This window comes from Taudactylus pleione, unplaced genomic scaffold (genome assembly GCF_031769625.1).
Source record: "Taudactylus pleione unplaced genomic scaffold, aTauple2 ptg000451l, whole genome shotgun sequence".
Taxonomy (NCBI): Eukaryota; Metazoa; Chordata; class Amphibia; order Anura; family Myobatrachidae; genus Taudactylus; species Taudactylus pleione.
In genome coordinates this window covers 7203354-7223424 of record NW_028284853.1, presented here as the reverse complement: position 1 = coordinate 7223424, position 20071 = coordinate 7203354, and the positions used below count along the sequence as shown (strand labels likewise).

At 44.9% G+C, this 20071-nt stretch overlaps 1 protein-coding gene across 4 annotated transcripts; it reads right to left on the bottom strand.

Moving 5' to 3' along the window:
• Positions 1-2208: 2208 nt before the first annotated feature.
• NME4 (NME/NM23 nucleoside diphosphate kinase 4) lies at positions 2209-13108 on the bottom strand. Of its 4 annotated transcripts, none has more exons than XM_088448093.1 (6): positions 12913-13108; positions 7921-8051; positions 6343-6444; positions 4647-4672; positions 3772-3884; positions 2209-3692 (listed from the first exon to the last, which is right to left on the bottom strand). In XM_088448093.1, the coding sequence occupies exons 1-6, from the start codon at positions 13001-13003 to the stop codon at positions 3637-3639; spliced, it is 519 nt and encodes a 172-aa protein (XP_088304219.1). In that variant the 5' UTR covers positions 13004-13108; the 3' UTR covers positions 2209-3636. The 4 variants fall into 4 exon arrangements, with proteins under 4 accessions (XP_088304219.1, XP_088304220.1, XP_088304216.1 ...); XM_088448094.1 differs by having other exon boundaries at positions 2210-3671; XM_088448090.1 differs by lacking the exon at positions 4647-4672 and having other exon boundaries at positions 2232-3692; positions 12913-13107.
• Positions 13109-20071: the final 6963 nt, after the last annotated feature.

The window sequence follows — 20071 nt, the reverse complement described above, 5'->3', positions numbered from 1 at the left end:
GGGCACTACCAGGGGGGGGATTAATACTGGGGGCACTACCAGGGGGGGATATTGCTACTGGGGGCACTACCAGGGGGGGGATTACTACTGGGGGCACTACCAGGGGGGGATATTACTACTGGGGGCACTACCAGGGGGGGATATTACTACTGGGGGCACTACCAGGGGGGGATATTACTACTGGGGGCACTACCAGGGGGGGATATTACTACTGGGGGCACTGCCAGGGGGGGATATTACTACTGGGGGCACTGCCAGGGGGGGATATTACTACTGGAGGCACTGCCAGGGGGGGATATTACTACTGGAGGCACTGCCAGGGGGGGATATTACTACTGGAGGCACTGCCAGGGGGGGATATTACTACTGGAGGCACTGCCAGGGGGGGATATTACTACTGGAGGCACTGCCAGGGGGTGATTACTACTGGAGGCACTGCCAGGGGGTGATTACTACTGGAGGCACTGCCAGGGGGTGATTACTACTGGAGGCACTGCCAGGGGGTGATTACTACTGGAGGCACTGCCAGGGGGTGATTATTACTGGAGGCACTGCCAGGGGGTGATTACTACTGGAGGCACTGCCAGGGGGTGATTACTACTGGAGGCACTGCCAGGGGGTGATTACTACTGGAGGCACTGCCAGGGGGTGATTACTACCAGTAGCTGCTGCATTTCCCACCCTAGGCTTATACTCGAGTCAATAAGTTTTCCCAGTTTTTCGTGGTAAAATTAGGTACCTCGGCTTATATTCGGGTCGACTTATACTCGAGTATATACGGTACTCATGTTTTGTTATAAATAACTTCTATCAATGTATAACTGCAGTGACATGTCTACTATACAGTAATAGTTACCTTATTCCAAATGCAGGTTGCCTAACCGGTGGCACTCCAGCTGCCCTAACAGCAATACTGTGGCAGGGCATGCTGGGAAGTGTAGTTCCACAGCAACTGGCATGCCACAGATTAGACTAGGGGTAGGCAAAGGTGCCCATCCACTAGCCAATTACACTTACATCGTAATCATGCAATCGCTCAGTAATCGGCCGCAGATCATGCATCTAAATGTCGGAAACGAACAGCATGCGCACTCCCGCTGGTCGTTTACGACATCACTCTTCGGCCGAACATGCAGTCCAATCTGCCGATAACGACAGTTTGGCCAAGTTCGGGGATGAATGATGTGCCTACACTGAACGATCAATCGTTCAGTGTAGGTACTGCAGCCCCTGGGGGAACGACGGTACAATTAAGATGTCGTAATCGTACCGTCTATCCCTGATCTGCTAGTAGATGGGCACCTTTACAGATGCATCAGTGTTTAAATTAGGAAATGTTTGCCGCTATAAACTTCAGGGAAAAATAAAAAGCATAAACCAAATATAACATGAGCATTTTGGTATTGTTGCCAGCTTGTAGATTGGTCCATAGCCCGGCCTTCACTTAAGTAGGGACTCAGGATGAAGGCCTGTGAAAGGGAGGAGGAAGGATATGAGGTTTCTAATGTTTGTACAGAAAAGTCAGCCCTGTAAAAGGAGCCAGCTTCACCCATCTGGCATTTCTCAGTTGCAGCTATGCTGGATTCATTGCTTTTTCAGCCTTTAGATCTTTGCCGCTTGACTGGTGCAGAGCACTTTAATATTACTTCACAGATGGACAACTATATTATTAAGTGCTCTTTTTCAGATTGTTTATCTGGTGCGCGGTCCGAGAGAAGCGATAACGCTCTAGTCACATTACGAAGATGCTGGTTTCCGCAACTATCCATGGTGTGTGACGGAAATATAAGTCCCCCTACCTCAGCTTCTAAATGCAGTGTCAAAATAAGCCTGCCCAGTATTACATACAAAATATTGCAGTCATTTCATTAAAATGGGTGTGGATTAAGAGATAGACAGTAAAAAAGTCAACAGGGTCTAGATAGATACCAGCTGTTAGACAGTCAATAGCTCACCTGGGACAAAATGTCAACACACTAAAGGTCAACATGTAAAGTGATCGACAAGGTCAAAGGTTGTCACATGATTTTTTTATTTTCTAGCCCTAATCTTCACCCTGGTGCCTAACCCTAAAAATCATGTGTTGACCTTTTTTTTTGTGTCGACATTTTGACCTAGTCTACCATTTGTACCTGTTGACCTTTTTAGAAGTCAACCTTTAGTGTGTCAACATTTTGACTGTCTAACATATGGGGTCTATCTAGACATTGTCAACCTCTTCACTGTCTATCTACAGTCTAGAACACCCACCACCACCACCACATGGGTGATCAAAAAACGATAAATCACGTGGTAAAAATATTTTTTTTAACCCCACAAAAAAAGAAAACAACGCACTCACAATAAACGCATTAACTGCCACGGAATCTCCGTGCTGATCGCTGCGTCTTTGGTGTATTTATCCCATTGGGGAACAAGATTTGATACCGGTTAACAGACACAGAGCCGCCCAATATCACAGCTGAGCGGAGATAATACATTAGATGACTGCAATCACACTTGATGTGATGGAAACGTTAGTATCAGCCTAAACACCCACCTGCATGCAGTTTCTGCAAGTTTTAAAGGTATAAAGCAACTATTCGATAAGCAAGGAACATTATGGCAAATCATTACGATCACCTACATACCAAATGTGGTGACAAGTACCTACTGCGTTAAACGCACTGAGATTGCAGCTTACAAGGGTATATTCAATTAGGCACGAGTAAGTGCTTCTGTACGACGCACTTGCAGCACCTCTGGACTAGCGGATTTTTGTTTGCAGCACCACCGGACTACATACCAAAGTACACAGGTTTGGTATGAGATTGGGCAAGTTGAGGTGCCATTGCCACACCCTTGTAACTAACTGAATTGAGCCCTGTGATTGCCTTAAAAACTAGTGACATCGCTGAGGTATGAGGTACAAAGTACCTCTTCCCTAAGCAATCACTAGTTTCTAGTGAATTAATGGTGCATTCTCATAAATGAGCCCACACAATGGCTGCCACATCAGTGTACGTAGACAACATCTACACTTAAGAAATAAAAGCCATATTTATTTGATGCCAATATTCTACGGTGAATTTTCAGCTTCTAGATTTAAAGTCATGAGATTTTATCTAGTGTTATTCCTGTAGAAACCTATGACGAGCCCAATCACAAAGCACACAAGTGTGATTTTTCTTTTCCCTAGTGACCCTAGTGGAAATGTTATAGCACATACTGTACCAAAAAATGGTCTTATCTTCTATAATAGATCCAACAAACAGCAGACAAGTCAGTGCCTCTATTCAGCTCCTGTGTGATGAACAGCAGCCTATTCCAGTGGTGGTGGTAGAGTTAATACACGCAGGCACATGACAAATTGACAAGATCTCAGAGCAACATTACATTCCCATGGGAGGGAGAGCGACGGAAGAAAACTGCCCCCACCCGGAATCTCTCCTGGTCTTATGGTATAAACAGAACGCTGGCACACGGCTATTTTTATATAAAGACAAAAGAAAATAAGTTTATTAAACAGGAACAACACTTGTCGGGGGGTGGTAAAACACCCGGATGAATATTAAACTTGATACAAGTCACTGTGATCGGAGGTTTCCCAGTCGATTAATTCTGCGCTGTGGAACCACAGGCTGATCTCCCGCTCCGCTACCTCCACTGAGTCACTGGCATGGATGACGTTCCTGCAGAGAAAATTAAGGGAGCTTCAAAGGAAGAGTTTGGGCATCATCAAGGCCCTCTCATAGGCTTTTTCTAGCATCTACTATATACATATATAGTCACCTGCTGATGTGGACACTGAAGTCTCCCCGCACAGTACCAGGCTTGGCCAAAGAGGAGTCGGTCTCTCCAACCATAAAGCGGGAAGATCGCACCACGTTGTGACCCTCCCAGACCTGGAAAGGAGAAGATTCATCAAGCCCATCCGTCAAAGACCCATGAGTCTAGTACTCTAAGCTTAAATGGCTGCTCAATAGGCACAGCAGTGAGGCTCCCAATGAGTTGTGAGGCCTTAGCTTTTCTCGCATCATGAAGAGTGGAACTCTATTGTACCTGATAACTCTGGCAGGCATCTACTGGAGGTTCCATGATACTTGCCACAAAAAGCTATTTGGAAAAAAGGATCTCACCTGTCTACCTTTGGTGCAGTCAGGGCAGATCGCTTAGCATTACTTTACTATGCAAGGAGGGTGGCAATTCTGTATGTCAAAAAGGGAGTTACTTCTTTTTTGTTTTTATTTTTAAATAAAAATAACGATTTTAGTACACTCTTCCACAATGTGCAAGAGAGTATAATGCAGGTATTCTAGTTATCAAAGTGGTTACCACTGTACTTCTACAACTAAACACTACTAAGGGGCAGATGTACTAAGCTCTGGTAAGTGATTAACTACCAACCAATCACTTTCCAATTTAACAGCTCCTAACTGTCATTTTTCAAAAACTGCCTGCAAGATGACAGTTAGGAACAGAGTGGCTGGTAGTTTATCACTTACCAGAGCTTAGTACATCTCCCCACCAATCCTGCTTTTTTCACCACGTATTGAAATGTAACTTGCCAATTGGCGGAATTACTGAAGGCTGTTGGTCTCTCGTCACCCACCCACCCACTTTCTCTTGCAAGTTGTAAACTCGTGAGGGCAACGGTGATACCTTACCCCCTTGGCTCATCCTGCCTTGGACACTTTGGAGACGATTCGGAGTTGGGATCCAGGCAAAAAAAAAAAAAAAAAAACACAGCAAGCATCTTTGAATTTGGAATAAACCATGCTGCAATGCAATGAGTGCAATCACATTTAGATTTTCTGCATGCAGGGTAAATACTGGCTGCTTCTGCATGTAGTCCACAAATCCTAGGCAGCTTTATTTTTACACTGCAACTTAGATCTGTTAGGACACATCCTTCCTACATCTGCATCTCTCTGCACATTATACATCTGCCCCACCGGCAGTGCAACATGGGTTTTACCACGGTGTACAGTTACTCACTTGCTCCTAACTCAGAATCAGTCTCTGTGTGTCTCTTGTCTAACAGGTCAAACCCTTCCCTTCCTCCCGTCCCTCCTGTTCCTTCTCAGTTTACCCACCTCTTTTCTTCTTTTGCCATTGATTGCTTAGGAATAATTACAGTTTAGGTGCCCTACAGGACACTTTAGGTTAAGTTACTAGAACTATTTGTAAATGTAATTGCAGCAATATTGTTTATGTTGGAAAATGGGAAAAAAAAAAAAAAGTACAGATGTTAATCTGTTTTTCCTTTTCTATTGTATGTTTTGGATATTCAAAATAAAATATAAAAAAAAAAAACCGCACACAATATAAAGCAAGAGAAATTCTGATTTGCTCTAGAATTTTAGATACTAGATCAGATAATACTATTTACTATGGAGGGAATACTCCCCTTTCTGTACAAGTGTGTACTCTACTAAACATTTACATGTTTTAATGGGAATCGGTATGACCTACCGACGGCTTAATAGCCACCGGTTCTCATACCGAAGCTGGAAGACCGAAGGGAGGACACCCCGACAGCAACTCATAAGTGTCCCCCCCCTCCCTTGTGGTGCCTAACCCTAACCCCCCCTTTTCCCTAGCCTGAACTTAACCCTGCCCAGGAGGGTACCTAACCCCAAGTTCCCTGGGGGTGTCTAAACCCAACTTTCAACCCCCGTGGCTACAACCTAACTATCCCCGTTTAGCTCGTTCGGGATGCCGGCTGACGGGATTTGGGCGTCGGGCTAAAGATAGGCATCGGGATTTCGACGCCTATCTTTAGTCCCGGGTTGGGATTACGACGACTGGCGGTAAATTAACAGCATCCCGTTTTAAAGATCAACTGGCCATTACTGGCTACTGCAACTATTTAACACACAATCCCACCCCTTTCCTTTTCCCTAAAATCCCGCACTGCAAACAGTTATTTTTTAATAAAATATAAAAATTATTTAGGAGTTGTATATAGCAGACACCTGCGCCCCATCTAACCCACACATCCCAATTCATATCCATCACCTATATGAGCAGCAAAGAACTGTAGATAAGGCAAGTCATTAGCCCGAGAGGGTTGGATACGGGAATCCGGCGGTCAATCCCGGCGCCGATATCCTGACAGGGTTAGGATACAGACACCCGTCGGTAAGTATCCTAACCCTACCCCCTCCTCCCCGCAGCCTAAACCTACCCCTCCTTCCCACCAGTGCCTAACCCTCCCCCTAACCTCACAACTTAACGTCGGGATTCTGACTGGTGTAGGGATCCCGACTGCCTGGATTTAAACTACATCCCATCTAAGACTATGCACATTCCTGATAATCATGGCTGTACAATGAGCCCTGGACCAGAATGCATACTTACCATGGCTACCACAGGCCCAGAAGCCATGTAACGTATGAGTGCCGGGTAAAAAGGTTTTCTCCTCAGATCGTGGTAATGTTCAGCCAGAATCCCCTCTGAGCCCTGAGCAGAGAATAAGACCATCAGATACAGGTATATTGCGGCCACAATTAGTTATAAAGTAATGACTGCAGTGTATGGAGACAAATCACCTAGCACTGATAGATGTACTGGTGTCACTGGCCTCATTCTACACACACAGACTGGGTTTGTGGGAGAACATGCAGGCAACAGTACAGATGGCTCTGGTAAGTCTTGCATTACACCCATTTATGGAGCCTAATTAATGCTAATGGTAGAACAACTGCATCTATCATTGAAGCTGGCGGGAGTATATTTTGTGTGCACAGCAATAGGAATAAAACAAGCACACACAGATTTGCTTAGAAGTTGCAGAGAGCAGGAGGCAGAGGTACTGCATCCATCTTGGCCAGCACAGATGGTGTAATGGTTACCACTACTGCCTCATAGCACTGAGGTCGTGGGTTCAAATACCACTACGGCCCTACTCATACTTGCCTACCCTCCCAATTTGGTCGGGAGCCTCCCGAAAATTGGGTGCCGCTCCCGACCTCCCGCGAAGGCAGGCAAGCATGTAAAACCCCCGCAGCTGGGGGGGGCGGTGACGCGATTCACGCGGAACCGCGTCATTTTGGCCCAGCCCCCTGCTTCACACTGCCTGTAATATCGGCAGTGTGTAGCGGGGGCAGGGCCAAAATGACGTGATTGTGTGGCTCTGCCCCCACCCCGCAAACACTCGTCATCTGGCCACCCCCGCTTGCTGGCCACACATCCCCAGTCATGCCGATCTGGCTGCTACCTCCCGGAAGGGTCTTCAAGTATGGCCCTACTGTGTAGAGTTTATATATTCTCCCTGTGCTTGCGTGGGTTTCCTCCGGGTGCTCCGGTTTCCTCCCACAATCCAAAAAATACTGGTAGGTTAATTGGCTGCCAACAAGAATTAACCCTGTGTGTATGTGTGTGAGCATGTGATAGGGAATACAGAGTGTGAGCTCCACTGGGGCAGGGACTGATGTGAATGGACATATATTCTCTGTACAGCGCTGCGGAATAGGTGTGCGCTATATAAATAACTGGTCTTCCTGTTATGCCGAAGCTCTTTCTAGATCGTAACCCTGACTGATATACACCCACTCCACACAGACCCTCGGTTTCATCTAGTTTATTTTACCAGTATTAGCTGAAATGCTGTTAGCCCAGAGGATTCAGGCTGGAAATAGAAAGTTTAACTCAATGTAGGGAAACGTTTACAATTTTTTATCTTTTAGTCAAGAGTAAGCTGTATTCTAGCCATAGACGTCCAGGTTATATTACATGATGAAGACCAGTTTAAGCCTGTGCTTCACATTGAACAATTTATAGCATTATAATTCGAGAACAATCGGTGAATCATAAAAGCAAAACAGTTCCTGGACAGGATACATTGCACTCCCAGTACATCCAGGATGGGAATGTGCACGTGCGACTGGTTTGTGTGCAGACTGTACGTGCTTTCTGCAAATGCTGTATACCGCATACCTGAAGCATCTTCATGCCCACTAGTTTAAAGCCACGCTTCTCAAAACGTTTGATGATTTCTCCGACTAGCCTCCGCTGGACCCCATCTGGCTTCACGGCAATCAGCGTCCTCTCCCGAATCTCAGGAGCCACTAGGATAACGAGAGGAGACCATGGTTACAGCAAGGAGTAGAAAATATTAAACCTGCGGAGGGTCTTGGGTGGGATATAAGAATTGTATCAACATAACGGGTTGCGGACTATAGACAGACAGTAATTAGATCGACAATGTCTAGATAGACACCAGATGTTAGGCAGTTAATAGTTAGACAGGGACAAAAGGTCGACAGGGACAACAGTCAGACACACTAAAGTTCGACATGTAAGAAGGTCGACAGGTACAAAAGGTCGATATAAAAATAGTCGCCAAATTTTTTTTTTTTTTAGGGTTAGGCACCAGGAGGGAGGGATAGGGTTAGGGTGAAGATTACGGGGGAAAAAAAATAAAATAAAAAATTGTCGACCATTTTCATGTCAAACTTTTCACCCCATCGGCCTTTTGTACATATCGAACTTAGTGTGTGACTTTTGTCCCTGTCTAACTATTGACTGACTAACATCTGGTGTCTATCACATTATTGTCTCTCTCTTACACCACACCCAATATAGGCCACCGTATTCAATTAGCGGTGAAAAGTCAGAATCCGTGAAAAAGTATCGCGGATGTCATTTCGCCAGGCGGAAACTTTTCGCCGTATTCAATTGCAAAGACTTTTCTCATACGCAGAAAGTCAATGCATGTAATAGGCGAAAAAGTTTCACCTATGAATAGCAGGTGGAAAAAGTGCAGAATTGCGGTTTTGGGGTGCAAAGGTGGGGAAACCACTCTGCATCCTTGGGACAGCCCCCCAAAGGATAACTGCGTAAAAAAAAAAACCCTAAAAAAAAAAAAAAAAAAATAAGGAACATCCCAAAAAAATTACTTTAAAAATGGGGGCAAAAAATTACAAAGCGGGTGTACACACATAAAAAGTAGCAAAATAAACTTTTGGGGGGTCTGCAAGTATGGGGGAGGTGTTTTTTATTGCAGGTGCTTGCTGAGGGTGCGTTTTTGGCATCACTTAAAACTTCACTTTAGCGATTTTAAACCATGCTAGCACCCATTTTCATATACCCCAAATTTGACAGGAATACTTATTTTCTCGAAAAAATACTGCATAATGCCATTCTTCACTTGTGCAAAGACACTATTTAGAAGCAATTGACAGCACTTAAGTACCCCAAATAGTTTCAGTAGGGCTATTCGGGGACATCTATATTGAACCCCAATATTAGTACATCTTTTGGGGGGTGTCAGACTGATTTCCCCATTTTTGACAGCACTTTTCGCCTGTTTGAGTTTCGCTGGGATGTGTTTTCACGTCTTCTGGAATTGAATACGGCGAATAGCGGGGATGCGCACGAAAATTTTGCATCCAAAACACGCGATGTAGACGAAAAGTGCGTCAGGCGGAAAAGTATCGCGGGTCCGAAACTAATTGAATACGGGCCATAATGCACTAGAGATGGCTATACACAATGCATCCTGATGTCACCAGCGTTCTTTAAGAAATCTTGTGTATTATAAGAAAGACCTAAACTGTGAGTTAAATGGATGTGTTGGGTAGGGAATGCCGGCAGCACAGCGCAAGGAACTGCATTGCCCACAGTGACATCACAGGAGATGGGCTAAGTAGGTGAAAACGCTTTTAGTGTTGTAGGATATGGGAAGTTAATGTGATCAGGCATCAAACAGATTATGATGCTATAATAAAATGGAATAAGGCAATAGGACAGCCATATAAACCCAAGATGCAGGAACTGTGGGCCTGATTCAGAGTTGGGAATAGAGAGAGATATCTCTCTCAACTGATCATCTTGGTGAAACCATGCTGCACTGCAGGTGGGGCAGATTTACATTTGGCAGAGAGATTTAGATTTGGGAGGGAGGTCTCCAAGCTGACATCTAAATTGTAGAGTAATAATAAAGCTGTGCAGTATTTGTGGGCTACATGTAAAAGCAGTCAGTATTTACCCTACATGAAAAATAATTTATGTATTTACACACCTTGCATTGCAACATGGTTTGCCCAGGTACACAGTTAAGTGCTATCTCTCTCTCTATTCCCGACTCTGAATCAGGCCCTGTATCTGGAGAAGGATCCTGGATTAGAATTAGATGCTCCACTTTCCTCATCCTGACTGATTCCAAGCTCTTCTAATCAGAACATTAGCACCATTATCATAAGGCCACGTTATCAACCTAATCCTCAATTTGTCACTCAGAACTGCAGTCTCAGCGCCAGGGGCATACAGTCACGTTATATGATCTGTATAAAGTTTATATGTTCTCCTAGGGCCCTCTGGGTGCTCCAGTGTTCGGCGACAGTCTAAAGACAACCGGACTGGTTGATCAGTAGGCACGATGGGGAAATTAGACCATAAACTTTGCCAATATCATTGCACATGGCGATAGGGGCTGATAGGCCAAAATAAAAACATTGCACAGAGCTGTGCAATATATTGGTCATATAAATATTCTATAGCAACAACAACATTTACCACAACGGTGAACTCTCTAGCAGAGAGATAGGCAGCCTGGCACATTTCGGTAGTCACATTGGGTGGCTCTCTAACCTTCAAATGGGCCACATGCTACTCTCAATTTAAGAAATAAGCCAAATCAATACATCAATTATAGAAACACTTGGGTAAAATGCCTACTGATATGTTATTATACAGAAGTGTAATAGGCTATAACAAACATGACAAAGCAGGAAGGAACTAGGGGACGCAAGTTAGGGCACAGAGGGCCCCAATACAGCCCTAGGGCCACATGTGTCCATCATTACTGTGATAGATAAGAAATCTAATAACCCCACTGTAGCAGTGTAACTGGCATCTTCTGCTCATAGACAGAACCTGTAGCTATGACGGGAATAGCAAAGAGCAAGTATAGAAATTGAAATTTTGGATGAGACCCGGAGATTGTGCGATTAGCAGATAGGTCATCTCTCGCTCTGTGGGAATGAACACACAATGCCCCAGACTGGGATAAGGTCATCACCAGTGACGGGAGCTGAGAATTACTTAGACGTACAAGAGCTGGCACAGGGCCCCGAGAAGAGTATGCCAGCAGAACAATGTAGGATATAGTACAGGATGCAGGGAGAGCATACACAGAAGGAACTCTGCACAGAACAAAGCTAATGTAACCCACCAAATACACTATACAACATTTATGTATTGCAAAAAATAAATAAGCCATTTAGTTCCCATTCACCACCTGGAACACAACTGATAGTAAACTTTAAAAAGTTTTTCTTGGGAGGAGGGGGTACCTCCAGACTCCGGAAGGAGCTTAGGGGGAGGGGTGTGTATGTATAGGGGGGAGGAGGAGAAAGTGAAGAGAGAAGAGTCTGAGGAGTGGACTGGAGACACATACAAAGGACACTGCAAATCTAAGCACTACCAGTACACCCAGATGCATGCATACTGCTGTATTATATCACCAACAATAAAACTAATTTTATATCCACAGACTTAATGCAATTCAGCATCTGGCCCACTGAACATAAGCAATTACAGCCAGCATTTCATTGCTTTAGCATCATTTATAGTTAAATATATAGCGCACACACATTCCGCAGCGCTTCACAGAGAATATAGCGGCCCACACATGGGGCGATTTTACACACGATATGCACGATTTAGACCGATCGCAACTATCAATCGTGCATATCGTGTGTTTTGGCATGCTGTACGACGGCGATGCGCGTCCCCACCGTCCTACATCGGCATCGTAGATCTTATGGAAAAACCATAAGATCTGCGATCCGTCATGCTGTTAAATAGGTAAACGACGCATCTTGTAAGATGCATCGTTTACCACTCACAGCAGCATGCCATGCATCGGGCTGAATTTCAAAACGTACAGAGTTGTCGTACGTTTTCCAATCGCACAGTGTATGGCCCACTTATTTCAGCCATTCAGTCCTGCAACACAACTCTGGATTTCAATTCCGTAGCAACATGTTGTCCTAACAATGAAAGGACAATTGGAGCTCTGCAAGACATTACTCCCATCCACCTAGATTGTAAGCTGTCCAATGTGACAAACGATCTCTTATGCCTCCTAACTATTCCAGTGCATCGTGAGTCGATTGTTAGAGCATCGTGAGTCGATTGTTAGATCTTGCCTGCAGCAGGCAAGATCTGAAGATGCGATGTACGACCAGCGGGTACGCGCATTGTGTGTAGACACTCACGATTAGGACATCTCACACGATCTCTCGTTCCGATGCGTCAGAATTGGGCGGATCGTGTAAAAAAAATAAAATAAAAATCGCCTAGTGTGTAGGCACCTTTGAGTATCATCACCATGGCACAGTTCTGATGCTAGCAATACATTGCTCAGTAGTGAACGCCATCTACTTTAAATGGACAGTGGGACTTCTTACAGTTTACAGAAGCTGCAATAACCCAAAAACAATATGGAATTTACCTCCATGTTCTGGCTCATACATGTCACTTATATAATATTGCCTCTACATAGATAAGCATCTCACTCACCGAATATTAATATGTTTCCCTGTGTTCACAGCAGGTTCCAACTCTGCCGGCAATTACAACGTTTCATTCATAATTGGATTGAGAGGCTCTGCCCAATCAGCTGCTGTTAATTACCAGTAATGAACAAGGAGCCTGGGGGCTGCAAATGAATGGCTCGCAGTGTGTGTAATATACCCATGATGGATGGACAGGGAGGGGTTTTATCTACTAACATTATATATATATATATATATATCGATACATAGATAAAATCCCCCTCCCTGCCCATCCATCATGGGTATATTACACACACTATACACTGCTCACAGTTGCCCAGAGCTGGCATGTTTGCTAAGTTTATAGGAAGTTTCTTTCTCTCTCTGTAGGACCACCCTAAGCCCCTGCAGTGCCCGCGCCACTCACCAGAGCTGTAGAGAAGGCAAGGTGCCCTGGCCGGGTGCTGGGCTGAGTGGGCTCTCCCTCCGCTCAGTAGTCCCCGGAGAATGAAGCTCATTGTGGCCGCCGGACCGGGAGACACAGAGACTCTTCTCCCCGCCTGCAGATGATCCACTATCAGCCGGTGGGCGGGGCGTACAAAAGCACGTCACGCCCACGGTTGAGTTCTAACCACGCCCTCTTGGTAGGGCTATCATCATCATGGTGGGCCCGGGCATGTCACGTGACTTGCGTTGGGTCTGGTCAGATCTGTCCCCTGGCTATACTGCCCTTTTGGATGCCAAAGTAAAACAGTAATAATATTCTGGGGGAGATGTATAAAGCCGTGGAGAGACATAAAGTACCCACCAATCAGCTCCTAACTGTCACCTTAGAGGCTGTGGTTGAAAAATGACAGTAATAGAAGCTGATCGGTGGGTATCTTACCCCTATATCTCCATTCATCCTGTTACCATGAAAGCATTCTGAGTGTGCATTAGGGCAATTAGTGTTCCCATAGACTGTCCTGGGAAAACTGAGGCACATAGGAGACATATGCATGGTCTGTTAATTGGTTTCACATGAATGTATTTATTTTTGTGTAGGACATAAATGAGCCTGCTGAGCTCTATACAACACAAGTGTTTATTTAGATTTCCATGTATATCACAGCACATGGTATGGTGGAGAAACCCCCCCAGCTGTGATTACGTGTGTGCAGAACATGGCATAAAGGGGTACACTTAGGAGGAGATGTATCAAACGTTAAAGAGTGATAAAGTGGAAGTTACCCATAGTAACCAAACAGCTTCTAGCACAGTCCATAAAATGGGACCAGGGGTATTTTGGAATAATTGCATACCATAATGAGAGATCTTGGGAATGGGCCCCAAATATAAACACAGAATGCATTTATGTTTTATATACACCTTATACACAGTCTGCAGGTCATTTTATACAATATTTTTAATAATTTTGTGCCTTAAAGTTTGTGTACATTGAACCATCAGAAATCAAAGGTTCATTATCACAGTCGTGCTAAACAAAATTCCGTATTATGGAATATTTGGATATGGGAGACTCAACCTGTGTTTTCATTTATCTGCAACATATGGCTTCTCATGTCTAGAAATGTGGCACATATCAAATACCATGGCACAGTGGTTAGAATGGCGGTGCAGTGATTAGTATAATGCCTTGCAGCCCTGAGGTAATGAATTCCTGACCAAGGCTCTATCTGTGTGGAGTTTGTATACTCTCCCTATGTTTGCGCAAGTTTCCGCCATATGCTCTGGTTTCTTCCTATACTCCATAAGCATACTGGTAGGTTAACTAGCTTCTGACAATACATTAATCCTGGTGTGTCTGTGTGTCCATGTGGTAGTCGCTATAGATTTTGCTTCAAAAAATTATCACGATCGTCAAATCGGGGACCGTTAATATGTAATATTGCAGCGATCCTGCGATGAATCGCTGAACATCGATGTTGGTCGGTCGGCGTATCCACCCTGCAGATCGGCATTTCCAATCGCGTCGCAGGATCACGGAAATACCGGTCAGATGTATGGGCACCTTTAGTCCTAATTGACCTTACCTGTACCTGATTGCAATAAGCGAAAACATAGTGTGAAGTTATCACCTATCACCCGGGTAGATTCTCAGTGTGATCCTCTCTCTAATTGCAGACTCTGGACGTGAGCCCCTGATCTTGGCAGAAAGCAGCGTAAAGGGGCCCCGTCTCCTGCAACAGTACCCCCTAAGCAAAGCTACACAACGAGAACACCTCAGATAAAATAAATTTTAAAAAAAGTTGGCGGAAGCAATTTCATCATGGGCGAAGCCGCGGCAAATCGCTAGTTAAATATATTTTATTAATACTAAACTTTATTGAATATCACATGACTTCCATTTTAAATGATTAGATTTTCTGCTAAACGTCTAGCTTTAATACGGAATAATAACAATGCCTACATTATGTAGAATGGGGCTTGTGTGCAAAGACATGTGACCATTATAATAGCCCAAATTATTACTAGTTCCTGCGAGAGACAATTACTGTCCTATATATGGGTTATGTTTTCTGCTTGATTTGTCACCCAAAGCAAGAAAAGATCCGCATTATGGGTCTGAACATAAACGGCTGCTTGCAGAACGTACTTTACATGTTTTTACACTGCGCATGCTCCTGAGCAGAGCGTATGGAAGTAGCGGCATTGCAGACTTGTGCGCATTTCCATCACATCTCCACTGGCGACAGAAAGGCCGTAAAGGGACGTTCAGAGAGGTTGCCAATGGAATTGTCAATTGTAATGCAGAGTTGGGCGGGAGCGTAAATAGTCCTGTTTTCTGGTGTATAATTTGCACCAAGGGAATGTAGTCACAATTTAGACAGTTAAAATATAAACAGTCATAAGGTTATAAAAGATAATAGGGTTTAAAATATGTATTATACTATTTACTGATAACACTTTTTTTTTGTTTGTTTGTTTTTTATGGCACTTAAATGTTCTCTTTTATAACTAAACACATGACCTTGTATAAATATATAAAAAAAAACAAAGGTAAACTGGATTTATTATTTTTAATACAAAAAAAATGAACAGTGCATGTTTTCCAGATTTCTTCCTCTATATATACAACTTTATATGAGGGGGCATATGCTATAGGTTGCGAGCTGCAGCCGCGCACGAACTCCTGCTAATCTTCTCGTATTTTTAAAGCGGCAATCATTTTAAAGGCAAAACGAGCTTGGGACCCACGTTAATTTTAAGGTGTGTACACATGGTACGATATTTTGAACGATAAGGATATCGTTAATGTTCATACCGTTTAATATTGTTCCGTGTGTATGCATGACATTGTTAACGATTCGCGCTCCTGCGAATCGTTAACGATGTCTGCCTTTGCCCGAACATACAGGCCAACCTGACGGTATCGTTCAGTGTGTCTGCTCAATGTTGGGAATGACATTGAGCCCGGCAGGTGAAAGGACAACAACATTGCATGATATCGCTCATAGGGCCTGATTCAGAGCCGCTCGCAAGCGGGTCGATGTTGACCCAGTGCGCATGCGCGAGACCCGTATAGCGACGGGCAAGCCGTCGCTCCGGGTCTCGTACCAAAGGGGCGTGCTGTCGATGTTGAGTGACAGCACGCCCCCTTTGGTGGGCATGGCTTCCCAGACGGAGGCGTTCCCATGGGAACGCCTACCGTCTGGGGCCGGCCCCACTGACATCACAAGTGATGTCAGTAGGAGTGCTTTCGGCTCTAATAGAGCCGAAAGCACTCTAGGGCTTGCGGCAACGAGACCCTGCCACAAGGGTCTCGTCGCAAGCTCTATGGTCTTGACCATTGCGACCATCTTCCTGGCCGCTCGCTATAGCTGTGGGTGGTCACCCACAGCTATGCGAGTGGCCAGGAGACCGCTCAAAAAAACCAGAGGGCCGGTCCTGATTCAGAGCGAGCGCTCTGTCAGAGCATCCGGCTCTGAATCAGGCCCATAGTGCATATCGTTCCGTGTGTATTTAGCTTAACAGATTTTCTAATTGAATAGCAAAATCTGGCAGTCGTGCACTTTTGAGCTGTATTAAGCAATTTTCAGCCAACTCGCGGCGGATTAAATTGGTCCCAGTATATCACATGCAAATACTGCCATACGCAAAATCTGCCAATAGTAGCATAGACTGACCGCATTAGAGACTGTTTCACATTTTTAAAGGGGTGCACATCTTTTTGGGGTTTTTTCTATTTTAAATGCATTTATTTTATCAGTCAGTGATATGGGCATCTTCTCCATCTGTCTCTAAAGCTGGCAACACACATGCGATCTGCACACGATCAACTGATTTCTACGATTACCCTTGAAACTCTCCCCGGCAGCTCTACACATGATTTGGTGTCGAATCTTCATACGATCTCTCCTGCAGTCAGACTTTCACAGTGCATCGTGTCCTAGACTGTCAGATCTGCCCTACTGCACGGCAGATCTGACGATGCGATGTGCGACCAGCTGGGACACACATCGCATCATGATCGTGAGTGGGGGCTCACGATTTAATGAGGATTTGGCCATATTTTACATGATCTGTTGTTCCAATGTGTTGGAATCAGCCAGATCGGGTAAAATATCGCTATGTGTGTGGCCAGCTCGCCCTTAGACTTAATTCGAAGGCTGTCGAGCGAAGTATCTCAAACAGCAACATCTCTTCAGTACGAAAGCCCATCCACCGATTATTGGATAAAAGAGTGGCCTTATTTTATTTTAGAATGACTACAACCCCATGTCCTGTTCTTTAAATAAGCCCTAGGGGTAAATTTACTAAGCAGCAGCTTGCAAAAGGCACGTTTAAGTTGATATTTGCAACATAGTCTACACCACATACAATTACAATGAAGTAAAAATACCACCAAAATAAGTAAACGTTTCTGGCCTTGAGAAAGAGCATAATACAGGAGCTACTGATCGGATATTCGTGCAGTAATTCAATGTTGCCGGGTAACTGCAGAATGACGGACACTCTGCAAACTGCAACTTCATGCACAAGAAGCCAATTTAAACCAGTCTGAGAACAGCACAGAGCAGGGTATCAGTGGCGGGGTCCGGGTATTAATACTCATCACACCACTCCTAGCAGGTGAGGAAGGCAATGCAGTCAAGTGAAGGGTTCTATAAAATGTGTAAACAGGATGCCATAGTGCAGGGCTCAACAAGTCCCCATGGCTACTAGATTTTACAGTGACGGAGGAAGCAGATCCTCATCAGCTCCGGCGGAGATTCGTGCCTATAGTACTGCGGTGTTCATATCTTGCACAGGAGTGCATGTGCTGAGTGTGGCCTGCGGTGACTGCTGTGCCTGTGTCCGTCCCGGCCTGCACTGACGACTCCTCTCCATCCTGGCCTGCTCTGATCCCTGCTGTCTGTCCCAGTCTACGCTGATCCTCCTGGCTGTCTACTGTCTCTGGCTACATAGAGCTCTCCGGTAGTAGGGTCTATGCGTGGCCAGGGAATGCAGAGCGGCTTCAGGGGGATAGTGGTGTGACCACGAGGGGAGGGGGGTTTTGTTGTACTTTCTGGCATCATTGTTTTATATGAAATGTGGCCCGTTATTACTGGAGGGTGGGGGGTGGAGCAGGGGAGCTGTGCAGCAGTGAAAACCTCCATTTTACTGTATCCATTCAACTGTGACCATTTTGTGGACTAGTATAGTGTGTATAACAATTGCATAACACACACAGCTGTGCTCCTCACCCACTCCTGTAAATATTTTTTGGGGGGGCAGTAGTCTGGCTCCTACACTTACATCCTGGCTCCTAGATTTCAGAAAAATTTGTCAAGCCCTGCCATAGTGGAGCTGAATGGGTATGAAGTCCCTGCGGCTGAATAGTCGCCGGTTCATATCCCGACACCGGCAGCCCGAAGGGACAAGATCCTGACAGGGCAGGTAAGTACCCTATCCCTAACCCTCCTTTAGTGGTGCCTATCCCTAACCTCCCCCATAGTGCCAAACCCTAACCTCCCTTAGCGCAGCCTAAACCTAACCTCCCACCAAAACCTAACCCCTCCCCTTCGCGGCTAAATGTGCATACACACGCAGCGATTTTTTGGACGATTGAATAATAACGATATCATTCAGTCGTTCCAAAAAATCGTTCAGTTTCCACACCAAAACTATGAATGATAACTACCAATTTCGCTCCCGTTTGTAGTTATTGTTCATCGCCCGAACCTCCCGTCCAACCTGACGATAATGTCAGGTCAAACATGTTCGGGGATGAGGGAAGGAACCCGGCACTGAACGATATCGTGCATGATTTTTCATTAACGACACTGAGCACACCACAGCACACTTGGGCTGAGGGCTATCACCGTGAGTACATGAAGTGCTCTGGACTAAGCTTAAACTCCAGTTACCTAACACTGGGGGTCCGCCTATGTACAGGTACCCCCCAGTGTCCAGCTGCTGCAGAGTTGATGCTGCTGTCTGTGGTGGGGATAGCCCGCAGCCCAAGTGTTACTCTGATCCCTTGCACCACGGCAAGTGCACCAACGGCATCCCCTCAGAACCTACTATACCATCTATAAGCGGGATGCCGCTTTCAGACTGTACTGTATTCATATTCCTATTTTTTCATTCATCTAATCGCAAGTGACTTTCATGATACAGCGGAACGTGAGTCACTTATACAGACATACTGACACTCACCAAGGTTATGCATGCATTTACTTTCTCTTTATTAATATTTTCTGCTGAATACCAGAATCTGCAGCACCAACCAGCTGTCTATTATATATAGGCTGCGGACCTGCACGGTGCACACTGATGGGATAAGGGCAGTCACTGTAATTTGATATCAAAATCCCTCAGTGAATCACTATTATTATATTGATTGTATCATCATATGTTGATTTTTACTTTTATTGTGTTCATTTCAATTGTGTATTCATAATGACCTGTTGAACCAAACAGTAAACTATTTTACCTACTTTCTTAACTCAGTAGTATTTATCAATTGAGGGTGACAACAACAAATTCTATAACTTTTGTTTTGCCTACTAGTGCTTGGAGGATTTGTCTTCCTCAGCAATGGGGGTACAAAGGAAGGCATACCGCTATGTACAAAAGTCACCCTCAGAGGAGGGAAGGGCTATTAAAGTATAAATTAACGGTATGTGGAATCCAGCGTATGGCACGGCTTCCTAGGTTTTTTTTTTTTTTTTACAAACGCGAAAGTAGACTAGAACAACAAGAGATATGGTAAGAACTTACCTTTGTTATCTCTGTTTCTACGAAGTCCATAGGGTCCACAGGGTTGACCTTGGGGTATAGGTTGGGAACCAAATCCGGGCACCACGCAGTTAAAGCTTTTAGCTCCCAGGATGCACTTGGGTCCACTCTCCCTATAACCCCACCCCCAGCCAGAGGCACCTCAGTTTGTAAGTAACCAAAGGCCGGAGGAGGAGAGAAAAAGAGAGAGAAAACTGGAGCACTCAATAACCATACTCACAGAAATGGGAGACGGAAAACCGGTGACCAGCCACACAGCCCATTTGAAGCCAGGTGCGTCAGGGCGGGCGCCCTGTGGACCCTATGGACTTCGTAGAAACAGAGATAACAAAGGTAAGTTCTTACCATATCTCTTGTTTTCT